General features: G+C 33.8%; 1 protein-coding gene across 2 annotated transcripts; it reads right to left on the bottom strand.

The window, feature by feature from the left end:
* Window positions 1-661: 661 nt before the first annotated feature.
* COPS2 (COP9 signalosome subunit 2) lies at window positions 662-27,652 on the bottom strand. Of its 2 annotated transcripts, none has more exons than XM_063091171.1 (13): window positions 27,583-27,652; window positions 17,037-17,150; window positions 16,300-16,377; window positions 12,226-12,351; window positions 10,311-10,421; window positions 10,105-10,182; window positions 7,870-8,044; window positions 7,249-7,427; window positions 7,083-7,135; window positions 3,980-4,077; window positions 2,671-2,753; window positions 2,067-2,125; window positions 662-1,415 (listed from the first exon to the last, which is right to left on the bottom strand). In XM_063091171.1, the coding sequence occupies exons 1-13, from the start codon at window positions 27,634-27,636 to the stop codon at window positions 1,271-1,273; spliced, it is 1,353 nt and encodes a 450-aa protein (XP_062947241.1). In that variant the 5' UTR covers window positions 27,637-27,652; the 3' UTR covers window positions 662-1,270. The 2 variants fall into 2 exon arrangements, with proteins under 2 accessions (XP_062947241.1, XP_062947242.1); XM_063091172.1 differs by having other exon boundaries at window positions 10,311-10,400.
* Window positions 27,653-27,790: the final 138 nt, after the last annotated feature.

Genomic DNA, 27,790 nt, shown 5'->3' with positions numbered 1-27,790 from the left:
CAGTTCATTCTCCTAACAATACTGCCACTGCTCAAAATACCTTTAAAACTCTTTTGGGATTGCTTTCAAAGCCGGTTGCATATTTTCTGCATTACCTTAAAGCCAGATCTAATTTTTGGAAACTGTCATTTGCTGCCAAGTAATGGTAACAAAAAACAATACTTTTTTAAAAAAACAATGTATAATCATAAAAGTTAATAGTGTTTGTGACTTAAATTAACTTTGAATGCAATTCTAAAAGAGCAAACCCAAGAGGTTTTGGGCAATGGTAGACTGCTGGCATTAGGAAATAATCTTCCAGCATGATCACTATACAGGGTAACATTCATTTAGCTGTCTATGTTCTGGCATATTTGTTTAAAGTGAACATTCTGAGAGTTAGAATTTATTTTTCTAAAAAGGAATATCATTCTTAAAAAAATTTTTTTTATTCCTTTAAAGCATCATTGTCAAAGTAAGTACTATGCAAGTGTTTTGTTAGAAAGTATTCTCCTTACTTTATCAATAAAGACTACTTTTAAAAACTTGAAAGCAAATAACCCACTTATTTGCTCCCAGGCTTTTAAAAATCATTAACTGAAGATAAAATAATTCGAAATTTCTAAGGTACTAAAAAAATAAAACAATCCCAAATGTAATAAAAACACATCAAGAACCAAACTACAATTTCTGAGCTGCACTGTTTATTTTGCTGCTTGAAACCTAAGTGACAGTATGCCACTATAATTATGGGGTTTCATCTAAACCTTTACTACACTGCAGGTACAGAAATATATGGACACATTTTTGGAGAATTGACATTTTGCAAAATGCAGCAAACATTTTAATTTATACATGAGAAAAGGAAGTGTTCAAAAGGGTATGCATTTCAAGTTATTGCAGGTTATTTGTGAGAGAATTTCTGCAGGTAAAACATGTTTAAATTTAACCAACAGTAGCGTGTCAGTGTATTTAAAATCATGACAAAGATCTTCTCTCTGGTCATGGTGCCCATGACAAATTACTACGATGTTGTATGTTTAGGGCAAGATGTCAACACAGCATAAATCCCATGGTATTTTGGTTTTCTTCTGGAGATTAAAGCTGTTTTTCTTGGGATAAATGCAGCAGCAAAACACAAACCAGTTGATCAAAAAAGCACTTCTGCCATAACTCCAATAATTTTCAGGACACATCAACCGACAGTAGTTTTGCCATTCCCAGTTCTTTTAAGGATTACATCTCTGCACTGTTGCCTTAATTAAGTATGTCTGTAAAAGCTTGTTCTCTGTTAAGCCAGTTTACTGACTACCGCTTGGTTGAGAGAATTAAGTTGGTTGGTCCATTTATCTAGTGCAGTATACCGTGCACCACCCCTCTTCTGATGATCCAGTTCAAGGAGTTGGTTGACTTGATCAATTCGGCCATGAATAGTGCTGGAAATAAATAAATAAAATTAGTATCTAGAAATCATTTTCACTAAGCACAGCTTCTAGACTAATGTTTCATAAAATATTCATGATATCAATAAATACAAAGGAAAAAAACTGCTGCCTATATTATATGAGTGAGTTCAGTGTTAGTCATAAAATTCATTGCCTTATTCAAACTCTAGACAGAAACCAGATTTCAGCTACCTTTAATTAGTTTTACTGAAAGAACCACTAGGCATACACTTACCCGATTAAGGGCAAATGTCATCAGCTTTAAATAACTTACTGCTTTTAAGAAAGATAAAACTTCAGAACTGTTATGTACCACATATCCTATACTTAAAAACATAAAATATTATTCATTAAAGAATTCTTTAGCTGGACATAGGTCATATACTGAATAAGAAATACTTCTGAAAACCATTTAGAAGTTATTCAGAGATCATGTGTTTAATATGCTTATTGGTTTATCAAAACTCATCACACATACATACATATATACATATATAGCTCTTCTAATAGAAAATCATAGCCAGAGGGTACTTTCAATGAAAAATCAAGAATATAACTGCTACCATTCAACTGTCACCATTATTCAAAATTTGTAATTTATTCAAAAAACATTTTGTGATTAAAAAATAGCAAAGTACTTACTTATCCAATATGCATTGCACCAGCAAGCTCTCCACATCAGCTACATCTATGTTTAATTCCTAAGACAAAAGACTCATTTAATTTTACTAATTAACATTTAAAAAGACTTCATAATTTTATATAATTATTCTGATTTTAAATTAATTTCCACCATTAAAGGAAAATTAATGAAGAGAAGATTTTAAAAAATGTCATTATCACTTCAAAATACCTCTGAGAACACAGGTCTGACAAAGATTTAACTTTGTAACTTTTGAAGTACATTCCTACCACAATTTTACTGTGGTTGAGGTTGATCCCTCATCACTTATATAGGTTAGCCACTACTCTCTTCGGCAATTTTCTCTGAGGCTGAAGGAATCTTTAAAAAAAAATTTAGTGATTTCCCAATTTCTCTTTGTTACAATATTAAAGCTCTTCTCTGTTAATTTATACTAAAAGAAAAATTTACAATGAAAGTAAAACCCTTAAGTTATGCTTAATTTTAAAAACGCAGTATTATAAAATGTCACCAAGTTAGAGTTACTCTTTTAAATGGAAGATAGATATACTGCATTTATAATTATAAATTATAAACATCATTAAAATCCATGAGTATAACTACCTTAGAAATAAAAGGAATATGTATTCTTGTATAAGGCTTAATTAATTTTATGAGCACTTGTGTTCTGATGTTTCGCAAAAGCTCTGAAAGAAAAGAGAAAAATTAAAACAATACATTTGTATTTAATAGTTTGTATGACACCTTTATGAATCATTATGTACTTCTAAATCATATTAATTAAAGTATATCATTTATCTTCTCAAAATACATCTTTCTGCTTGGCAAGGACATGACGTGTTAATAATATTTAGGTCCAATGAATACACAGCATGATTAGAGGCTGCTTCCCCCATAATTTCTTGTTCCCACTTCCTTGATTTTGCTCCTGTTCCAGCTCTACTAAAATATGCCCTTGCCTTCTCAATAATATTCCACTACCCATCATTTCCTCAAGTTAATGTCTTTTAAGAAGCTCTGATGTATATATACCAGTGAAGTTCTTTGTTTTGTGCTCTCTCAAAACCTAGAATATAATATATTATACAATGCTTTTACAATTTCCCCCCATTTCCTTATGTAAAATTTTCTTTTTAATTTTTTAAAACTAGATTGGAGTTCATGAACAAGGCTTCTACATTATTCTATATCTACAAAGTGCAGTATCCTTTCAGCTTCATATAAGAACTTTTAAAATGTCTATTGAATGAAAGAGAAAGGAAGGTGGGAAACAATGGAACATTACTTCTGAAGTACTCTTCAGATTTTCCTCATGCATCTGAATTTAAACATTTGAATGAGATATTCCAATGGTCATTAGAAAATCTTCAAACAGCTCCATAATAGTGGGCAGCACCAAAGCTATAAAAGAGGCCCCAGAACAAAGGAATGCTTTTTGTCTTTGATAATTTAACAAAACGTATTAAAAATCTCATTCATTTACTGGCATGAAACCTTCCTAATGTTACTTTACCTTTTGTAGTAAATGCATCTCAGCATTATCTATGGCAGGATATTTTCAAAGCTTTTGTTATTTGTCAAAAATAAATCCTAAAAACTAACTTTGAACCTAAGCATCAATAATAAACATGCAATAACATCTAAATTAAAATAAAAAGGTAAAAGGGACAGCCACCTTAAACAAAATGTACATGATATAAGAACCTGATGGTATTAATACGAAATTGGCTAACAATTTCTTTAAAACAGCTTTATAATTTTAGAGTATCCTATTCCATGACACCATGAAGGAACATTTCTATACTTTGCCATAAACAAAAGGAAAAACAGTTTAATTCCATGCAGCTCAATTAAGCATTTGTTTGACAGTGGCAAAGAAAGGAACAGAATTCAGTTAGAAGAAAGAACATACCTTCAATGTGTTCTCTTATGAAGGGATCATCCATGATGTTGCTGTGATTTGTTTTCAGAATCTTTTCAAATTCAGTGATGTCATTATTCTGATAGGCACTAACAGAAAAAAAGTGTAAATTTTGTCAAACATGAAGTTATGTATTAAATCAGATAAACCAAAGAGCCTATTTCTCAATTTTCATATGCAAAAATCTACATTATAGCTTCTGTCATGGAAATGAGTTAAATACACACACATATCTTTCTGCCAAAGAAAAAAAAAGTCCTGTTTAATGCTTTTGGTTTTTTAAAGAAAAAATAAATCTTTTGGGGTTACATACTATATTTATACAAAGCAAATTAAAATAATCTCAAAATCTTAATTTTATTAAAAGTTGACAACTTTTAACAGCTTGTTAACAAATGTTTTAAAACTATTTAAGCTTGATGTTTTCGAATTAAATTGTACATTTGATCCCTAATTATTCTTAATGAAGGAAATCAGGTTTCATGCACTCTACTACATGGAGGAGTTTGGCCTTGCCTTTCAAATAAGAAAGTATATCCTGTCTGAACGTTATTCAGAAAATGCAGCTTCCTAATTTTTCTTTTTTAGAAAGCTACCAGCAGCTGCCAACACTTTTCAAATGGAACATCTGATTCTGAAGTTTCTCTATCCTTAAAATTCCACTGAGCTATACAGCAGAAATATTAGTGGAAGATAATTAGTGCCAAATGGGCACAACACACAGGCAGAGAGTGATGGAATCCCCTGTTGCAGAAGGCCAAAGGCTGATTTATGTTCATAATTCTCTGAAGTATCTATTATCTATTCTTGAAATAATTCTGTAAAGCACTATGGGGATTGCTAAAGGTGCTGAGAAGGAAGAAGCCAACCTTCTGGATATGGCACCACTGTTTGCTTTATATGTAAGACATATCATCAGCCATTCTGCATGCCCTCTGCTGTGCTTCCATCTGTTGGGTCGCAATGTAACTTCATGTTAGGGGCAGGTGATTCAAGTGCTTCAACGGGAATTATTTTCCTTTAGTATGCTGGCAACTGACTAGGAAGATAAAATTAGGAAGCATTACTTTCTTACCTACAATATACTGTAGGAGGAGACATTCAAGTGCTGAAAACATTTGCACATATGTATATTTTACTTTATATTTGCATACATATATATTTTAACTATGAGACACTCTTCCACTATTTAAGTGGAGGTTTTTTTTTTTTTTAAATCTTATACAAAATTGTGGAACAACATGGGTCACTTTTTAGGGCCAAAATTTACCATTAAAATGAATTTCTGAGTTACAATATAGAGGTTTCATTGGAATAAACAGTCAGATATAATAAATATGTAAATATAGCTATTACTTTTTAAAGGTCTGATAAATCAGTCCTTTAAACTATTTTAAAGTATTTAACCTATTTAATTTATATAAAACATCAATGTCTAGAGCAAAACTTTTCCTCAATATTTCTTTAAGAGTTCTTAAAGTTTAAACTGCTGCTTATCAGTTTAACACTATAAACAATTTTTAAAAAGTATTATGAAGTTACTCTCTAACCACGTCAGCTCTTAGTTAATGTGGGCAAATTAAGATAAAAAAAAACTGTTTGAAATAAAGATGGAGAATTCTTTCATAACTAAAATCAACTCAATTTAACAAACACATATTAGACTAGAAAAGCAAATAATAAAGAAAGTGATTTATTTATATGTTAATTTAGGGTTTTTAGGCCCCCTAAAGAAATCCTGATTCTTATTTTTTTTTTTTTGTCGTTTTTTCGTGACCGGCACTCAGCCAGTGAGTGCACTGGTCAGTCCTATATAGGATCCAAACCCGCGGCGGGAGCGTTGCTGCGCTCCCAGCGCAGCACTCTACCAAGTGCGCCACGGGCTCGGCCCCCTGATTCTTATTTTTTACAGCTAAAATTAAAGCTTCTTAAAGAAACAAAACCAAAATTAACTTGAGGTTATAGCCAAATAAAAACAAAGCAAATGAGGATATTTTACATAGGAACTTAATATCATGAAATAAGCTATTTTCTAAGTCTATAAAATTCACTCATAAGCTATAATCTAATCATACATATATATATTTTTAAATGAGAAAGGACTACTAAATGTCTGGTCACCTGAATTATCTACACATATTTACAAATAAACCTGCCCTATGTCCCTAACTACAATTTTCTGGTCTTGGTAAACTCAACTGTATAACCTAAAACAAAAGACTTGAAGAAACTTAGTTTCTCTGAAGTTTTTAATACTTTTCTACAAAGAAAGCCCACAAAACCCTTGGACTGCATTTATTCTTAGCCCAGAGGATAGTTTCTCTTGCTCACAGATTTCTTTTACAAAAATAGGGCTTCTCTTTTGGGCTTTTTGTTTGGTCTTATCTTCTATAATTTTGTTTAATATTAATTGATTATGGCAGGTTCTTCAGTGGTTAGTCATCATTATTCACATCTTTCTCCACAAAAATATTCAATAAATCCTTGGGATTCTTACCACTATGACCTCTCTGCCTTCCTACTCTCTATTTCAGAAAATTATCTGGGGTAAACATTTTTTTTAAATTATATTTTCATCTTGTCATTAAGAAAATACATGATTAAAAAAATATGTTTATTCAGCTGTCTTACTGAAAATTCTTTTTTTTTTCTGGCAATTGGCCGGTACTGGGAACCAAATCCTTGACCTTGGTGTTGGTCTGTACTCTAACCAACTGAGCTAATCTGCCAGCCCTCTTACTGAAAATTCTTGGCTCATCTTGAACCAATTCATAATTTCATTTTGCATTAAGGTATGTAGAGGCAGAAAACATTTTGAAATAATGTTTTAAGACATCCATATCAGTTTTCCACTGAAAAATAGCAGGCATGCACATACATATGGATAAGAAAACCAAGCAGAGGATACTTGATAAAATCTTGTAAAAGAAATAGAATAAAAAACTTCAGAAGATAAAAATTTCACAATGTTTTGTATATTTCATATGAAAATACCAAAGAGCAAATGCTGAATATTAAATGAATCCTGAAAAGTTCCCTCTCTTTCTCATGAACTGCTTTAAGGAAATTTATCGTAACTGATATAGAATCTTACCTTACTAAATTCGTCATTGCTAGAATTTCTGGATCATTTTTGTACGGCTTGGCCTAAAAACAGTAAAAAATAAAACCAACAAAACTACGTATATGTACAAGGAAAAAATAACATTTATATCTATAAAAGGTAGCTGATAAAAGAAATGATTAAAGCACGCACACACCTCCTGGGAGTCAAATGGATTTATTCCCGATTTCATTAGCATATTTGCTAAGACCAAATATTTTAAGCAAGTAGTTCGTCTTGGACTTCCTGATTCATCATAATTCTTGAAGGCTTCAAAAAAATCAGTGTGTGCCTTTTCAAATTCACCTTCTCTCAAGTGCATTTTACCACCACATTCTGTAAATAAAACATGAGAACATTTTCAGTTCTGTAATAGTAAGATTGACCACTTTATAAAGATCAAATAAAAACTATTTCAGTGGCTTTTAGTCTTTTAATTCTATAATCTGAATAGTACTGGTCCCAGGGTATACACTTTAATTCTAAAAAGCAAGCTTTTCATTAAACATCAGCCAAACAAGCATTTGTAAATCTTTATCCTCAGCTGAAGCAGAAAGTAATTTTATGCACATCATTATAATTCAGAATAGAACTTCTGATAAAGAGAATTTTCTATTAATAATATCTTTACTGATGAGACTAGACCACTTCACTGATTTCAATACTTTACATTTATTTTCAGTAAAACAAAAGCAACCTTCAGTTATTCATTTAGTCATATGCAATGACACTTGGTATTTTCCCATGTCACTGCCCACCCTCTGCAAATTAAACTTGCCTCTGATGACTCCCATGATCAGTGGATGAGGGATGGCAGACTTGATGTGAAGTGACTGTTCATAGAGTGCTTTAAGTTTTTTGTTATTTTTCTGTGCTGTGTACATTTGAATTTCCAAGGCATATATTTCTAATAACTGTGTACCTTTTTTCAGGTCATCTTCTCCATCATCAGTCTAGGAAAGCAAATATTTAATTTTAGTCAAGATAGAATTCTGAGACAACCTAGTAATGTTTATTTGAGTTAGCCTGGAAACCTTACATTTATAATACTATTTCTGATTGAAAATAAACTACAAATTTTAATAGTGAACTAGAGTACTAAAAGCACCACTTTTAATGGCCAAAAAGAAACCCACACATCCTTTCTACTTTAAGTTATTAGATAAGGAAAAAGTGGCCACAGGTTTTTTGTATGTATGAAACGGTTTGATGTTTATGTTTTTAATCTAGGGGATTTATAGTCTTTCCCAAATCTTCATAATTACTTTAGATCCACTTATTCAATCAAAAAGCACTTCCTGAGTACCTTCCATGTGCTAGGAACTGGGTCCACCTTGGGGAAATACAAAGTTAAATACACCAAGATTCCTGGTCTCAAAAGGTTCACAATCTAGGGCTGGTTAGTTAGCTCAGCTGGTTAGAGCTTGGTGCTAATAACACCAAGGTCCAGGATTTGACACCTGTACCAGCCAGCTGACCAAAAAGAAAAAAAAAAGTTCACAGTGTAGTAGAAGACAAATCGCCAACAGATAAATTACAATAGAAATCATAATGATTCTAGTTGAAGCATGAACCAATTCCCTATGAGAATGGTAGAGAAAGAGTTAACTCTTCTGGGAGATTTCAAAGGTTTGACTTTGAAAGATGACCAACAGCCCACAAAATGCAGTCCATGAAAAATATATAGTCAACAGTTAGATATCCATAAATATCAAACACTGATATATATTAAGTCAAAATTTATTGTTTATCAGGTCTTCCAACTTAAAAGTCTGCTTTAGTTATTCCCTAATAAATCATAACCAGAGTAAAATATGATATGCAAAACAATTTGTACATCCAGAATATCATGCATTTCTGCCTGAACATACTCCATCAAAATACTAACTACTGTAAAGCTATTTACTATCCAGATAGCATTTTTCTTACGTTCCTAAAGAAACCAAGCAAAACTTCTCCAGAGGGTTTTCTTCATATGCCATATATATACACTAAAAGACCCTCCTCCATTCAGAAATGGTCTCTCTACCCTTCCACTTCACGTGAAATTGAACCCACACTTGTTTATGAATCAGACTAAACCTTCCTAAGAATGTGCAGATAAGAAACAATTCATAAATGACTGATCTGCTTTATAAAGCAAAACTATTAAATGAAAATATCTGCAGGTGATTAGTTTAGAACAATTTCCTGGTCTTTCTCCCCATTCACAGAAATGACATATATATTATTAAAATAATAGTACACAGCATAGAAAGAGCTTAAATATATTTAAAACAGTATTTCTACATACAATTTAAATATCAAATGACTTTTTGATCAAGACAAAAAAGGAAATATAAAATGAGAGCTCAATTACAGAGCTGTGCTATCTTGACCATGACTATTAAAATTTAAATTAATTAAATTAAATAAAATTAAAAACTCAGTACCACTGTCACACTAGCCACATTTCAAATGCTTGATAGCTACAAATAGCTACTGTACTGGATAGCAGAGATATAGAATGTTTCAGGCATCACTTGAAGTTCTATTGAACAGTGCTGCTATAGAGGATTTATATATCATAAATTAGAATATAAAATCTTTTCTTTGGTGGCTGGCTGGTACAAAGATCTGAACACTTGACCTTGAAGTTACTAGGCCATGCTCTATCCAACTGAGCTGACTGAGAATATAAAATCTTTATTATATATGTTTATACTACCCTTGCCCTATTTTCATAAGGTACATAACTAAATGACAAGGCTTACTCTTAATAAGTAGTATAATTGGCCTCTTTATTTATTGATACCTGTATCTTATTCCACAAAGGATGAAGATTAAAATTAGAATTAAAACAGAAGAAATGCAATACTCAGAAAAAATGAGCATTTTTTATGTTCCAAGGATTATTTTTGAGACAATGCTTGAACAAAAAAAAAAATTCCTAAAGAATATTTCAAATACAATTATTTCTTATGCTTTTTTATTATGAAGAAAGAAATATTAAGAAAAAATAAGAGAATGCTACCTGGCAGGACTGATGTAACTGGCGTAAAATTTTTTGAAGCTTTCCATATTCCTCTCGTTCTAAATATAATTTTCCAAGCTGTAAGAAAGCAAACTTATTAAAATCAAAAGATTTCAATAGGAAAAGGTGTGCATTTTTAGGAGAGTTTATTAGGAACACCCACCCACTCTTCAAAAGAAAAAAATGTAAGCAATTGTAATTGTTACCTTTGTGTTTGTCTTAAACCACAGTCTATCATTCTTAGCATCTTTCAAAGCTTCCAGTGTTGTTTCATAGAATTCCTGCAGTAAATCCATCTGACATAAAAAATCAGAATTCTATAATTGTAAACAGCAAATTTGTACCTGTTAATAAAGTTAATTTGAGCAAACTAAAAGTGCATCTTTGAACTTTAATACACATAAGATACACTATCTGTTTTCTACAGTACAAATCTATAACAAAAGTGCCAAGACGTTTTTATAATGGTTTTATAAAACGCACCAAAATTTTCCCATATAAACTCTTAAGTTCTAATGCTATAACAGTACAAGTTTGTCCCTACCAATCTATTAATGCATTCCATATTAACAGAAGTAAATGATGTGCAAATAGAACTGTTGTTAATAGCACATATCTTATTCACTCACCCCTTATTTGGTACCTACTATGTGGCCAACACTAAGCAAGCTGCTAAAGAAATGAAGAATAAGCTCCTTCCTTCAGAATTCTTCTACAAATGTGACTAACTGATTAATTGGACTATACAGCTTTTAAATTATTGGTAAACCTGGATCTGGATGGAGAGAAAAGTCTAGTACAATTTTAGCTGTGTCTAATCATCACCATTCTGAGTGGGGCTTTTTTTCCAAGGAAATTACTATTTTTTGTGCATCATGACAATCTCCCTTGTCCACTCTCCTCCCATACTTCTGGCTCTGCCTATGTTTGAACAGCTGATTCTCTAAGTCTCTACTTAACAGGGTCAAGAGGTAAGAGGACAATGAGAGCAGGAAAGTTTGATACTTTCAGGAAAGGCTGCCTATTTATTCATGACTACTGATGGCATACTGAATAAGTCAGAGTGTCACCTACCCCATACCTATTCTTATTTTTAAAAGACAAAAAGCTAATATATAGTAAACAGAGAGCACACTCTTGAAGTTTTAAACAGTTAATTCCACCCCTCTGCCCCTCAACCAATGTCTGGCATAACATTTAGAAACAGTGTACTGAATTAGTTCATTAAGTGCTAACATTTTAACAAAACATTAGTTTATCTTCCTCTATTCCTATTACATATATTTTAAATATAAAGAGAATAAACTGCTTCATGAAATAAAAATGACATCTAGTAGAAAAGACAGAAAATGAGAGGCTGATTCTGAGATGAACATTTTTTTATTATGAGTAGAAAAAGTAACAGATGTTCTAAGAAATACTAAATGACATAGAGAATACATCTTATACTCAAATAGCAGAGTAAGAAAACTAAAACTTAGGACTGTATTGCTTAAAATATAAACAAATGATCCAATTAAAAATTATCTCAGCCAAAAACATATATATATATAAAATCATCTTTGCTTTTCTTAACAACCAAAATTTAGAACAATGAAAGCACTATCACTACTATCACTCTCAATGCTCATTTTAGTTTCTTTCATCATTAGCCCTTCCTTTCTTCATTGATCATCCACCCATCCTTTGTAGAAGCATTTATTGAGCACCTACTGAGTAATGGCAAGCACTAATTCATATGTGTAAAGGCTCTTCCCAAGGATCTTAATGTAATCAAACCTATATAAATAATCTGTGATTCAGTGTTAAGTATTTAAGGGCTAGCTGCAGTGGTGATAGAGTTTATTATATGGAACTGTGATAGTAACTGAATGAGAACCTAATATAAGCCTGCAAAAAATATTTTCTGACTACTTTAGTATCTGAAGATGTTAAAGAGATTAAACAGTAGTTACTACCTTTAGATATTACATAATTAGCACTATAATCAAGAAAATAGTACATATTTAACTAGCCTAACTCCTTAACTAGACTCTCAAGGCCTTTTCGTTTGTAAAGAACAAAACCCTTACTATAAACAAACACACTGATAGTACCAAGCAGAAAAAAATTGAGTCTAACCTGTTTAGAAGTAGAGATATAATCAAGAATAGAATTAATGGATTTTTCAGAATAATTTCTTGTGACTGCACTCCGAATATAGGTCAATAGTTGTTTATATCTATTCATCATTTCTGGAAAGTTTGTCTGTGAGGGAAGAAAAATGCTTTATTAGATAGATATTTATACACTAAAATATGTACACATCATTAAGATTATAGTACATATTAGTACATAATTCAAACATAGTTCATATAGTTCATAATATAGTTTTATAAAAGAGGAACTACATATGACAGGAACACTATAAACACTTTATCTTAAATTTGAAATGACTAGATTACTCAGACATACAATACAAATTTATGAAGTCAGCCTATGAAACCAAACACAACTTCTACATTTTCCAAATTTCAGATATTGTTCCTCAATGCACATTTGTTTAAAATCCAACTTTTCAAATGCCTTGGGTACCTACTATACAGGTATCAGCTATATCCTCCCGTGAAGATTCATCCCTTCATCAGGGAGCTATCCAACAAGAAATACATGTTTTTTTCTTCCCTATAACTCGCTGGCTCTACATAAAAAAGTGAAGCGAAGGAATCTCTTCAAGCCCCAGTACTTGTCTCAAGACCTCCCACCTAGGCTCTACTCAATAACAGACATAGTTAATGTTGTTATTCCTTATAGGACTACTTGTACTATTGTGGGTTTTTTCAGGAAATATGAAACGTGGGGGAGGTTTATCATTCCTAAATATATCACGTAAGTCAACTTATAAGTCTAACCTTATAACCTGCACTCACAGTCCCCACAATCTCCAATTGCTGTTAATATCTCTTTTTACTGAGTTCTACTCTATTCTTTTAATCAGGGAGATGGAGCACTGGCAGATATAAATGCTTTTTTCCTTGACTAACTGAATAGGATCGTTTATTAGGGTGAGGAATAAACTAATACTACTATAATTTTACTACTTATGACTATATCCTGCTCTGGAATACAGCACGAGGGACAAGAAAACATAAGAATCCCTAAACCTTCTAAGCAACAATTGAATTACAAAAAAGAAAACAGCAGTAAAAGTGGGTAGGGGAAAAAAATGGATAGAACTATGGGAAAAGCTTTACAGTTCTGAATTTATTGCCTTTTGCTATAACAATTTCAAAGCTCACTTTTCAAAAATTATGTTATTGTAATTAAAGACTGAGGAAATTAGGTAAATTGGTTTTATCTACAGTGGTCAATACACAGAGCAGGTATAATAAACCCTTTCAACATTTTACCACCTAAAACCACTACATAGCAGCATGGGTCCTCCTCTGAATCCAAGTAAAATATGAGGGGAGCAGAGATGAAAGTTGAAATTACTCTTGTGAACCACATTTTATTCATAGATGCTGCTACAGCAAACAAAAAGTAGATAAGGTAGACAATAACATAAAATACAAATAATCCTTTCAATCTCTGCTCAAGGTAAAATGGCAAAGCCAAATCTTAAGGGTAGCATAACTGTTAAATGGACTCAAAAACTAAACCACTGCTGGTATATTAAGAGAGGAGATTTCTAGAGGGACTCTTGGCATTATCTTGAATCACAGAACATTAAGAGTTAAACATTTGGCCTCTGAAGTCAGTATTATTGTTTAATCAAAAATCTCTTTCTCTTGAGACACTTGTTGTTTCTCCCATAGCCCTTTAAGCAATTAAACAGAATAAATATTTGTGTTTAATATTTTCACAAATAAATGGAAAGAAAGCACAGGAGCTTTGTGCAACATAGAGATGCTTTGAGAATATCACAGCAGTAGAACTAGAAAGTGTAAATTTGAGGTAGATATTTTTCCTTCTTTAACTAGATTTAAATGTAATACACAATATACTTAACATTCAACATGTTTTAAACAATCCTGATATTTTTGAGGGAAGAAATAACTAAAACATTTTGTGGATAGTTTTTGTAGTAGCTGTGATGGAGGGGCCCTCAAAAATAGAGGTGGAAGACAATACCAGAGTGAGAGTATATCAAAAAGAGAAGGATGAAAGATTAGTAGAAGTAAACTGGACAAAAGTACTAGTCAAGGAGTTTGATTTCAGATAGATGGGATAGAAAGCTAATGGGGAGAGGGAATAGGCTTATGGGAAATATAGAAACAAAGGGGGAAAAAGTGGTAACAGATGATCAGCTATCCTTCCATTTGCCATAGTTCCCGTACCTTCCAAGTGCTTACCCTCTGCTATCCTGAGCTCCAACTTTATCATTCTCTCAAAAGCTCTTCTACTCTTAGTGGATCTAAGATTCATGTCTGGACCCAGTCCTCTCATCTCCTAACTGATTCTTTTTCCCTCCACTTCTACCCACACTCGAATTTTGTTTGGCTAGTTTAAATTGAGGATTGGCATTCTATGAGTAGAATGTCATGGCAATTCCAGGTTATCTATGAGTTCATTCAACAAAATATGTGAGCACCTACTAAATGCCAGCCACTATTATACAAGGTGCAGTGGATTGAATTGTGTACCCCCAAAGTTTAATGTGCTGGAGGCTTGGTCCCAAGTGTGACAGTTTTAAGAAGGTGGGAAATCCTATTATGGTAACTGAAAGGTGGGGCCTTGAAGAGGTGATTAAGTTGATGGTTAATGGTGGTCCTGGGTGTGTTCTGAGGGCTTTAAAAGAAGGGCACATGAAAAGTTCTCTCTCTCTGCTCTGCCATTTTCTGCCATGTGAGACCCCTGGGTCACTGTCGCTACCACCAATGCCTTCACCAAATGTATTCCCTGGACTTTGGACTTCTCACTCAGCCTCAGAAACCATAAGCAATAAATTTCGTTTTCTTTACAAAGTACCCAGTTCCAAGTATTTTGTTATAAGCAACAGAAATGGACTAATACACAAGGGTGTTTCAAAAAATTCATGGAAAGATTCATATTACCTTTTAATTCTATTTTTCCACAAGCTTTTTGAAGTACCCTCATAGGTGCTAAGAACATAACAAAGTCCTTCTCTCATGCAGCTTACAACTTACTGGGGGGTAGGGTGTGTTTCAGGGAAAGGCAGTAAATATGTAAATAGTTCAAGTGGTAGCATATGCAAAGAAGAAAAACAACAGGGTAAGATGAAATTAAATAACAATGGGAAGGATACTATTTTATATCAGGTGGTCAGGGGAAGGGCACCTTGATAAATGGTGCCATCTGAACAGAGACTTGAATCAAATGAGGAAAAGAGCCATCTGGCTATCTGAGAGAAGAGCACTTGAGGCAGAGAAAACACAAAGTGCAAGCCTTTACATAAAAATGTGCGTGGGATGACCTGAAGAATAACAAGGCCAGTACGGGAGCAAATGGAAATCAGGACCGGAAAGGTAGCAAAGGGTGAGCTAACACAGGGCCTTTGTAGGCCATGGTAAGGATTCTGGATTTTATTGAGGGGGGTAGGGGACCATTAGAAGATTTCGAAAAAGGAATGACATAATCTAAACTACATTTTAAAAGGATCACTCTGCTACTTGTGGAGAACAGACCATAGCAGGGCAAGGATGGAAGTAAGGGGACCAGTTGAAAGTCTACTGCATTTCAGGTGAGGGATGATGGCTTGGACCAGAGTAGCAGAGGTAGAAATAGTAAGTACCAGTAAGATACTGAATATATTTTGAAGATACATAAAGCCACTCAGATTTGCCAACAGATTATTTGTGGGGTGACAGACAAGGAGAAGAGTGAAGCATAATGCTAAAGCTTTTGGCCCTAGTCAGGGGAAGAGCAACTCTTTGTAATAAAGAGAATTTTAAAACACCTAAATACATACTGTTTATGGAAAATTCACTCTATTAATAAAGCAACCATGTATTTAAAAATACTGTCCACATATCTAAAGGATAACTTTTCTTAAACAGAAAACTGTTCTATACTACGCAGAATTTTTTTACTGAATAGTATTACTATAGGGATAACTGCAAAGCAGACTAAACATGGGAACATACAATAGAACTATTTTAGCGAAGTAGATATAATGACATTTTATTGCAATAAGGTTTTTACCTAAAGAATTTATTTCCTGCTTAGTTTAACTCCCCTCAAAACAAATCTTACCAACTTGAAGTTAATCTTAATCATTTGTTTCAGTGCTTTAAATCCCCATTCTCCTTTTTCACCTTCAAGTTCCAAAACCTAAAAAAAGAAGAAATTTTAGTCTAACTTAATATTAATACATTATTTTCTAATGACATCCTATGTCTAAGTTTTGGATTAATTTTACATCATATGCATGAAAACATTTCCACAAGATCATTTTTAAAAAGTTAAAAAAAAAAAAAAAGACGAGTCTTAAGATACTTAAGGATAGTGAGTTTATTTGAAGTTCCCTCATCAAAAAATTAAGAACTACTTCCTGATTATTATACATTCCCAGAAACACTCCCCCCTTCCCCCGCCAAATAAACCTTGGTAAGAATAATCCAAAAGTGTATCACTAAATCAAGAAATCAAGCAATTCATAATAGTAAAACCACACCTGTGTGATTTGTACCCAGAAGAAGGAACAAGATTGCAGTGTAATACCTACTGAATATCATGTTGGTACTCCTGCCAGAACCATATTAGCTTTACAGGACAATGGCCCTACTCTGTAGATAGCTTGATCAGAAAAAACAATAGGACAGCTCTTTCGAAATATTTGCTTGTGCTGCATAAGGCAAACTTATCTTACAAAATTATCACTAAGTATTCAAAACACATTTATGAGATAAAGTCACTTGGGACTTATTTGATCTAACACATCATTAAAAAAACCTTTAAGATACAAAATCAACTGGAAAAAAAATATAAACCTTTTGGAAACTGCTTAATGCTGCTTTCGGGTCATCTTCTTTTAATGCTTTGGAATTATAGTACTGATTTTCCAAATCCACATTTGGCTCAGAATTACTATCTTCAGAGTATTCCTGTGTGTTAGAAAGGAAGAAATGTAGTATTAAAAGGAAAAAAGAAACCTGTACATTGCACTGTAAAAAGAGAATGCTGATAAGATGGGAAAACCATACATTCATACAAAATGAAACAACCTCAAATATAGAGGTAAAATGCCATTGATATTTAACCATTATTCAAAAATGGAAGTTGGGAGGGAGTCAAAATCAAGTGAATAGTAGAACAGAATTATTTCTTTCTTTCAGATCAAAACTACAATTTCCACGGACTTAACAAAAAAGCTGAATGCAGAGAACATTGGTTAATGACTCCCAATTACATAGTGGTTAATCTTGTATTGGTCATGGAACCTGAGAAAAATCTAACATAAATATCTTAATCTATGTTTGAGTAATCTATTTTTTTCCTACTTCCTAAGTCTAAATTTCATTATTCTAACATGGTCTAACTAGCTAGGATTGTAATCTACATATGGCAGAGTAACCTAATGCTAAATATAATTATATGTTAATATTTGCCCTAAAAAATTAAAAATATAAAAAAGATAAAAAATCTTCGTCTTATGTGCATTCCATATTACAACAGCTGTTTGCATTAGTGTAACTTAACTAGCTTTATAAGAAATCAAAATAAATAAAACAAAATGGATTTATATAATTTCATGAGATATTTTCTATTACATAAATTCAGTTCTTGGTGAAAAACAGTAAGGCAGAAGGGAAAATTAAAATAAAGCAACTATTTTGTGAAGTAGTGTAAAAAGTTTTAAATAGTTCCAACATTTTCAGTCAAATAATGAAGATCACAAAGTACACATGGATTGGTACAAAGAAAATTATTATTTTAGGAAGCCACAAGATAGAGATTACTTCCTTCTCAGCTACAAGTCATTACAAAGGGCAAGTTTACGTTAAATTATGAACAGTACCCACTGGAAGTAAACACAAAAAGACAAGAACAGTATTAACGAGTTATTTCTAAATCCAAATACACTCAATACATCCCTTTAAGAGACATTTATGGAAAATTCTACAAAGTCTTATAAAAGGCACAGGAGTAAAGAAAGATATACTGAGTCTATAGTTAAGTGTTTAGAAAGCTCAAAAATATATCAATACAAGATGAATTTTTCAGTAACCAAGAGTGGCTTTGTAATACATGCCCTCTGGAGGATAATTGCTTCCTTGTGTAAGGACACGAGACTGGCACTTGGTCTCAGACTTAGACTCAGAATTCAGTTGAGTTTAACATATGAAAATCCCTTGGAATACTTATTTTAGAGACAAGATCAAACTCTGGATAGTAAATAAACTTCATAATGACTCATTCACTTCTTAACCCTTGTAATCTAGGTTTGACTGCAATGAAACTGATCAAACTAAAAAAGTAATTAATAAAGAACGAACAAGCCAACTATACGACAAATGATGCTGTGATAGTGATGGCTTCGAAGCAGGTTTTGAAAGATAAATGGGAGTTTGCCTCTAGACAAACTGAGAGAGAGTAAAGAGAGCAGCACATAAAAGAACAGCATAAACAATGGGAGGTAACTGAAGAACTAAGAACAGTCATATTTTTTGAACTTAAAAAGTCCTTTTGATTCTATCTTCAAAATAAATCTCAATCCATCCTCCTCCTCCCACCTTGCCACCACTCTACCCTACCAAGCCACTTTTCATCTCTCCACAAACTATAGTAGCCTTTCCATTCTCCATTTTAACCTTTAAGTTCCAATCTTTTCATGGTAAACAGCCAGAATAATCTTCATAAAACGTAAATCATCTCATTCCTCTCCTCAAAAATGGCTTCTCACTGCTCTCAAAATCAAGTTCAAAATCATCAAAATCTGACTACTATGTGTCTAATCTTACCTCCTATCAAGCTCTCCCTCATTCACTTTGCTGCATCCACCCTGGCCTTTCCTTGCAAGTGGCCAAACTCTCACCTTTACCTGCTAATTCCCTTCTCTTTCCACCTCTCTTCATCTGTTTCACTATGACATTCATTTGTGATCTCAGTTTAAGTGTCATCTCCTCAGGGAAGACTTTGGTAAAGAATCATAGCTGTAAAACCTACTCTACACCTTTGGAAATCAGTTCTTCTCTGTTTTATTAACTTGGAACAAACATAAGCAGCTCCAAAAATTTGTATCCAAGATTTATCATAAAATAAATTTAAAAAAATGAAAAAAACCTCACTTAAAACTGTTCAATAAGACGGAAGAATAGCTTGGTGAACCAGAAAATTACTTTTTCACAATCCAAATCTTCAGAGCACATCCCTGAACTTGGAAGTAAAATGAAAAATATTTCTGCTTTACATTTATCACAAAGTCTAATAATTTGTACTCTAACTCAAAGTCTATTTATTTTTGATTTGTTGCCCCATCACAGATTAGAAAAAACAATTAGGTCAGGATATGAGAAGAGGGAAGTAGAAGCTGAGTGGTACCCATAGCAGTAGTAGTAGGAATGAAGTCATGAAGTTTCCCAGCGAAAGGCAACATAAAAATACTTTAGAAATTTAAGAGGTTAACCTCAATTATCTGGATATTAGTGAACCAACTGTAACACTGTTTGAAAATGGGATCCTTTATATTTTTTACCATGTCTCACATAGTGTCTTGTCTTTCAATCACTGAATACCTATTAGATTTTACAGGTTTTTTTTTTTTTTTTGGTGGCCGGCTGGTACAGTGATTGAACCCTGGACCTTGGTGTTATCAGCACCATGCTGTAACTAGCCAGCTCTGAATACCAATTATAGTACAAAACTGGCTACCTGCAACTTCTGGAACCTGTCAAGATTTCAGATATTGACATTTTTCAACTTTAGATGATAGAATTCCAAAAAAAATCACAATGATTGAGATAAGACTTGATCCGGCCATCAATATTTTGTGATCATGTTCTTTAGGTTTTTCACATTATGTGGATTAAGAAGTGGAACGTATAATACTTTTTGCATAGTTGCAATTCAACTCTTAAACAAGTGTTATTGCCAAAATGTACAAATACATGAGAATTGGCACAACTGATGTTCTACTGATTGACTTATGAATAGGCATTCCCTTGTTCTGATCTCCAATACCATGTATATATGGTTTGAACCAACCGCCATGACACCACTAACCTGTCATCTGCAGTTCAGTGAATCACATCACCACAAGCTGTGCACTAGAGCAAACTATTCTTCAGTTATTACACAGGCATGTTTTTTTAAAACTGATGGTATTTTTAAAAGTTTTTAGAAGAACAATTCTGTTGTTTAGATGCTTCTATTATTTATACACAATAATCATGACCTTTAATATATGCCAGAAACTAACACAAATGCAAATTAACAGTCCTTCCTCTCAAGGTACCCATGGTCTATTAAGAGATAGATATACAAATGAAACTGCAGCATAACACAATACAAGCACTAATAGAAACACATTCTAGGTACAGTGGCATCTCAAAAAAAGGAGTAATCAACTACTCATGAGTTAGATGAATGAAAAGATAACCGAATCAGTTATAAAAGTATGAACAGAAGTTGTCAGCAATGAGGAAGGGCAGCTGAAATAAAGCAATTATGTGTGCAAAGGCAAGGAAGCTTGAAATAGTATTATGCATTTACAAGAGCCACAAATAATTTGGGCTGAACCACAGGATACATGTAAAGGGTTGATGACAGATGAACTAGTATTTGACAGAGGAACAGAAGTCTAGCAAGGAGTTTAGATCAAATGGAGAGCCACTAAAAGATTTTACAAGGAAATAATTATATTTGTGTCTTAGGAAGAGTATTCTGGTAGCAATGAAGTAGTCAACTGGGTGCTCTTAAACAGTCTGGCCAAGAGATGATGGAAGCCTGATCCCAAGTAGCAGAATGAGAAGAAAAGGAAGGGGATAGGATAATATACAAGATGTTTAATGATGTTAAGAATGTAAAATAAAAGAGACCCACCATATGGGCACAAGACAGAGGAAAATAAAGTTACCTATAATGATTACCAATGGCTTAGTAACACATGGTGCTATTTATCAGAATAGAGAATACAGAAGAAGCATTAAGTTAATACTGTTAAACTGCATTCACTTATGTCTCATGAATAAGAGATAAATAATTTGTAAATTAATAGAAGAAACACTGAAATTTTAATCAATATATGAAGAATGCTTTTAAAAAATAAACTAAGAAGAGTTTAAGCAATATATGAAAAATAAACAAGCATTTCATCATTGTAAAAGGGATTTTAAAAAGCCCTAAAGTTCAGTAATAGTTCCAACCTACCTATATAATAACTCATGTCCTGACATCTCCCCAAAGCACTGTGTGATCCATTCATACCACCCAAATCTATTCTTCTTTTCCCAAATATGCCACACAATTTAAAATCTCTGCTTTAGCATAGCTGTTTTTTGGGCTAGGAATTCTAAACCACCTTCCCATTTTTCTCCTATGATGCTCCCCAGCTCTAACACTCCTGGGAAATGTATTCATCAAGGCTTACCTTTGTGATTCTTTCTCTGACTCTTCTTAATAAAATAAATTTTTCTCTTCAGTTATGCTTCTATATAACATGCATCTCTCTAACATAGAGCTTTGTATGCTGTTCCCTTTCCCCCCACACCTGCCCCACTGTGAACTCAAAAGCAGGAAATTTTACTCATCTTTATATTCCCAGAGTCTGGGATATTATAAAATGCTTGATAAATGTTTAATTGAAATGAAAAATGGGTGAATGTTCCAAAATAACACACAACAGGCAGGGTCAATTTTGACTATATGCTGGAATGTAGCCATGGCTGAACAGGGTTAGTTTCATAGTTCATCTACTTAACTTTTGTGTCTATTACCAACAGAAGTCCTAAAGAAATGTACTTTAGGAAAACAAGACTAACCATTAACAATGCTTTCTGAGTCTTGACCATGTCTAGACAGCTGTACCAGATGCGGGGCATACTGTGAAGTACAATGTCCCTCTAACCTTAAAGATCAGATATAATCCAAATCCTAGGTAGCCATTTATGGTTTCGCTCTTCATAGAGTTATCCAAACTTTAAAAATTTCCCTCAAGTTAATGGGTCCTAATTTGTTACCTATGGAATAAATTAGACTGTTCTTTTATTGATTCTAAACTTCCACTCTTCAAATTAAATTTCCCAAGGAGAGACATCGTAAAAGTCATTAGACCTGGGCTTTAGTTCTGTCTCTCTCAATAATTTGTTCTTCTACACATTTAGGTAAGTCACTTACTCTTGATACTTCAGTTCCTATTCTGTCAAATTTGGAGGTTGAAACATGTAGAAAGTTTTCAATTCCCACTAAGGTCTATGTGTTCATTCTGGGACATAATGTACAAGTACAAATTCACTTTGTTGGATATTCATAGTTTACAGATTTAAGTTACCAGAGAAAGTCTAAAATTTATTTTATTTTTGTTTACTTATGCTTATTATTAAATAATAATTATTAAATTTATTCATTTATTACTTAAGTTTATACAAGTATAACTTTATTTTATTCTTGGCATGTAAGAGTGTCTTCCATTACTTATTTTAGCTATCCTTGTTTGAAACTCTTTAATTTCATTATACAAGGTACAACTGTGAAGTAATGCAACAGGCCTTTTTGAAAACTCACCAAAACTTATATTCCAAATCAATTCTTTACTTTGAAGTAGTTGCTGTAAAACTATTCCAACGATACTGACATGGATTATAGTAAATGATTCTGAAATCTTCAAGCAAACTTCACTGGAGTCAGGTGTTTCTAACCTAAAATAGCATCATCCAGTTTGATGGCCCAACTTATTTATCAAACCTGACTCTTAATATAATTTTTAACTACATCTACAGAAAGGACAAAACCTGGTTACAGCTGAAGTTGTTAAGAAAAAAAAAAGTTGAACGTTGTTTATAACATCAAAAGATTGAAATGGGCCAAATTCTTATCAATAGTGAACTGGTTAAATAAAGTATGGTACATCCATACAATCAATGCAGCTGTAAAAAGTAATGGGTATGCTCTTTGCATACTTATACAGAATAATCTCTAAGATAAATTAAAAAGCAAACCACACAATATATAAAATATGCCATGTCCTGGTTAAAAAAAAGATTGGGGGGGGGAATAAAAACGTTTATTTGGTTACTTATGGGGATGAATGGGAACTGAGCAGATGGGAAACAAGAATGGAACGGAAATTTTAATGTACATATTACATATTTTCTTTTTTTGAACCATGTGCATGTATTACCTATTTTAAAAAGCGAGGTTAAAGGGCTGGCTGGTTAGGTCTGTTGGTTAGAGTGCAGCCTTATAACACTAAGGTCATGGGTTTGGATCCCTTTACTGGCCAGCCATCAAAAAATAAAAATAAAAGAAAAAAGCTGGGTTTAAACATACTTCAGGTTCTGAAGACAACTGCTATGTTTGTGCTTGTCTGATCCAAAGCTCATGTGGAAGCTTGATCCCCAATGAGAGGTGGGGCCTGTAGGAGGTGATTGGATCATAAGGACCCTGCCCTTATAAATGGATTAATCCATTAATGGGTTAACAGATTAATGGGTTATCATGGGTGCGGACTGGTGACTTGCTCAGCCTTTGCCATGTGATACCCTGCATCACCACAGGACCCTATAGAGTCCCCACCAAAAAAAAGCCATCACCAGATGTGCCTCCTTAACTTTGAGCTTCCTAGTCTCCAAAACTATAAGAAATAAATTTCACTGTCTTATAAATTATCCAGTTTCAGGTATTCTGTTAGAAACAACAGAAAACAGGCCCATGGCTCACTTGGGAGAATGTGGTGCTGATAACACCAAGTCCACAGGTTCGGATCCCTATGTAGGGATGGCCGGTTTGCTCAGCTGGGAGAGTGTGGTGCTGACAACACCAAATCAAGGTGTTGATCCTCTTACCGGTCATCTTATTTAAAAAAAAAAAAAGAAAGAAACAACAGAAAATGAACTAATACAACAGTTTTATAACTGTAAAAAATTTTGAGCAATGACAGAATCACTGTTTGGCTTCCCAAGACCAAAGTAACCTTTTTGTTCATCATTTGCAACTTGCCTCATGTCCTCCAGCAATAAAAGTAATATAGGTTCACTGTGAAAAGTTTGCAAGAAATAAAGTTTTAAAAAAATTAAAATCACCAATAATTTATTTCCAGACCTTTTTCCTATATTTTTCCCACCTCACAAAATTGGGATAATATGGATTACACTGTCTTAAATACTTTTTAAACTTAAAATTTATAGTTGATAAGTGTTTACTATGAGTAAAGCACTGGCAATCGACTCTTCAGCATCTCTCTGCTGAGCTTATTAACATGGTGACAAATAGGAGATTCTGTAAGATATCCTGTAGCTAAGACTCACCCCACTTCACCATCCCCAAAAGGAAATAAAATTTTAGGACATTGAAACTGTTCTATATTAAGACAAGAAAAACAATACTAGTAAATATTTATTCATGAATCCCAACAATGAGCTTGACTGGGGGAAATATAATGAGACTAACAGCTTGGTAATACATTTAACCAAGTGGAATTACTCTATTTTTTGGACATTTTAGTTATAATACACTTAAATAATTGTATTCAAATACATAATATCCTGCCTATAATAGAACTTACTAAAGAATAATTTTTGGTATGAAATCAGTTTGTCTTAAATTCTTTCTAAAAAGATTATAAAAGTACTAACTTTATGCTAAAAATACTAAGTAACTGTGGAATTACAATACAGTTAACTTATCAATGGTCTTAGCAACTTAATGAATGGCTCTATATTTATTACTTAGTATTATCAGACCAGCAAATAACCTATAAATCTGTAAAATTAACATTGGATTAAAAGGTATATACTAGTACTATCTCCTACCTCTCCACTTACTGCTACATAGATTACTATACTTAGAAAACACCTGCTACCGCCTCTAATAAAAATCAAACAGATCTTAGAAATAAGAGGTCAAGTATACTGAATTTCTTTTACATTTGCTTCTTTTTTTAACCAAGTTTGTTTTCTTCTTTTAGATCTTGGGCACAAATCATTATTTTCTTGGAAAAAAACAGTATAGTTTTAGAAACAGATTTTTAATTTTTCAGGTGTTATCCTAATTACCTATTATAATCTATTTCCATTAGATTGGGCAAGAACAAAAACTGATTCAAGGCATTAAAATTTATCAAAGGACAACCTATAAAGTTATGCTGAGTATCACTGTGGTCAAAAATACTCATAACTCTAGTTAACATTTTAACTCAAATAAGATGATTTTCCAACATTTTTTTAAAAAAAGAAATTTTCCTAAGACAGCAAATCAATTCTTTAGGCCTTCTAAATCTTAAGAAACAGAAAAAAGACACAGGCAAAATAACTATTTAAAAAAAAACTCTTTTGGCAACACATAAGAATGAAACGGCAACCAACTCCCTAATCTTTCTCTTTCTTTAAACATATAATGATTTAAGGAAATTGACCAAGGAAGAGAAAAATAAGTTACTACACAAATTTTATGTCACTAAAAGTTTTAACAGTTAGAAAAAGCACAAAAGCTTCCACTATTTCTCAACACCGTGCTCTCCCGAGTGAGCAAAAGCTTCCACTATTTGACATCTGATTGGGAATCCAGAATGCTATCTATATGAGACAGAGACGAGGGGGAGGGAAGGCTATTTAACAGAATGCTGGGGTCGGGTGGGGGAACAGCAAACAACCCAACATTTCATTTAATTACGTACTAGTGTAATATCGTACTTTTTAAAAAAGAAAAAAAAAAGTTAAAAACAGCTACACATTCAACTTTGTTATATTGCGCATGCAGTGTAGGCCCTAAAAGGCTGGGGAGACATAGCCAAGTTAAAACATTATATGGTTAATTAAAAATCTTACAAAAATTGAGTTCTTCATGGGACAATAAGATTCTGTCATTCCCATATTACATTCTCAATGATGATTTTCAAGTTAATCACAGTGTTAATAAGTTGTGCATTCAATAGACTCTTGCTTAGGGAAGAAATGAGCAAAAACATTAAAAACACAAATACACTTAAAAGGAACACTTTGATAGTTACAAAAACACCTGTAATATAAGTAAAAATGTAATAAACAAAAATACATAGGTACCCCAAGTAACACATTCTTAATGAACTGAAGGCACTGCCTACAACTGGCTTGGATGCACAAACTAAAATGCAAAGCAGAAACCGTACTATTGGCAAAAGTCTACATTTTACTTTAAGAATTATCAAAATCTATACTATGACTTTCAAGTAATAGCAGGAATTTCCTTCTCCTTTTAGCAAAATGTGCCTTTTTAAAAACTGGATTAATTAGAAATGACTTATGCATGCCCCTATACAAAGAGATCATATGCTAATTCAAAACAATATATTAATATCTTGAGAATTCCTGGCACTTGAAATGTAAGATGGGCCAGACTTCCCAAAGCATCTACTTTGATAATGCAGCATCACCAAAATATACAAGAACCACAAAAAACGCCCCCAACATAGAGAAACAAAGCAAAGTTGATGCTAAGTCTAGGTCATAATTTTTCTTAGTTCTCACACAGTAATGTTTTTGAATAGTAACCTGAAATGTTAGTGAGTTTTTTAAAACCTGTAAGTCCATTCATAAATTAAACCTTAAATCTTCAAAATTCACCATTCAGCTAGAAAATTAATGCTACGCTGTTGATGTTTTAAACACTGAATACTGGGAAAATACTAAGTGAATAAAAAAGCCATTGGTTCCACTATCTTTACCCTTCCTCCCCCGCAAACAACAACAAAAAGCAAAACATCCTCCCAGCTTGTTTCTCTAAAGAACCGAAAAAGTAGTTGAACTACTTTTCAGCTATCCTTGCTTTGAACTCTTCACTGCTCCTTTACTTCAGATCAAAACGGACACCTGGACAAGACTATTTAAGCTGTGTCTCCAGGAGACTCACAAGTAGCGATTCGCGGCCAGGCCAGGAAGCAGTAAGGCCCCCAGGTTTTCAGACTCTTCTCCAAGCATCTCACACACCCATTCAGTTCGAGTGAAGAAGACGGGCCCGGAATGTTGGGCCCGAAGGAGCAAAGCCAGGGCCTAAGACCGCTGCACGGTCCCCCAGGCGGCTCGTACGGTAGGGAGGAGATAGGAGGCACAGAGAACCGGACGCCTGGGACCGTGGGCGTCCGTGTAAACGGAGGCGGCGCTCGGACTCGGAGCGCAATGCCCGGGACCCCCTTCGCTGCCCCCTTTACTCTCCCCTCCCCCATGCTGGGGAAGCACGGCCCGGGCCCGGTGCAGGAAGGGGGAGGAGGTAAACCCGTCCTGTCACTGCACCGGGAGAGCCTGGAAGGGGCACATGCTCTACCGAGAGAGGCCGCGGCCGCCCCAGCCCCGGCTCTGACAGCCACACACCATCTCCAGCCCCAGAGTTCCGTTCCCTGCGCCTCACCAGGTCGTAGTCCTCCTCATCATCGCACATGAAATCATCCTCCATGTCAGACATCTTGGCCGGGAGGGGGGGAAGGGGAGGAGAAATTGGAGACAACCTCCTCCCACAATCCTCCGCGGCTCAGAAACGTCACTCCCAGCTTCTCCTCACCTTTCCGTCGCTCTTAAGAGGAACTGAGTATCCTTCCGGAACCAATGTTCTTGGCATG

This window comes from Cynocephalus volans, chromosome 3 (genome assembly GCF_027409185.1).
Source record: "Cynocephalus volans isolate mCynVol1 chromosome 3, mCynVol1.pri, whole genome shotgun sequence".
NCBI lineage: Eukaryota > Metazoa > Chordata > Mammalia > Dermoptera > Cynocephalidae > Cynocephalus > Cynocephalus volans.
Note: the sequence above shows the minus strand (reverse complement) of the source record. Positions and strands in the feature narration are given on the sequence as shown.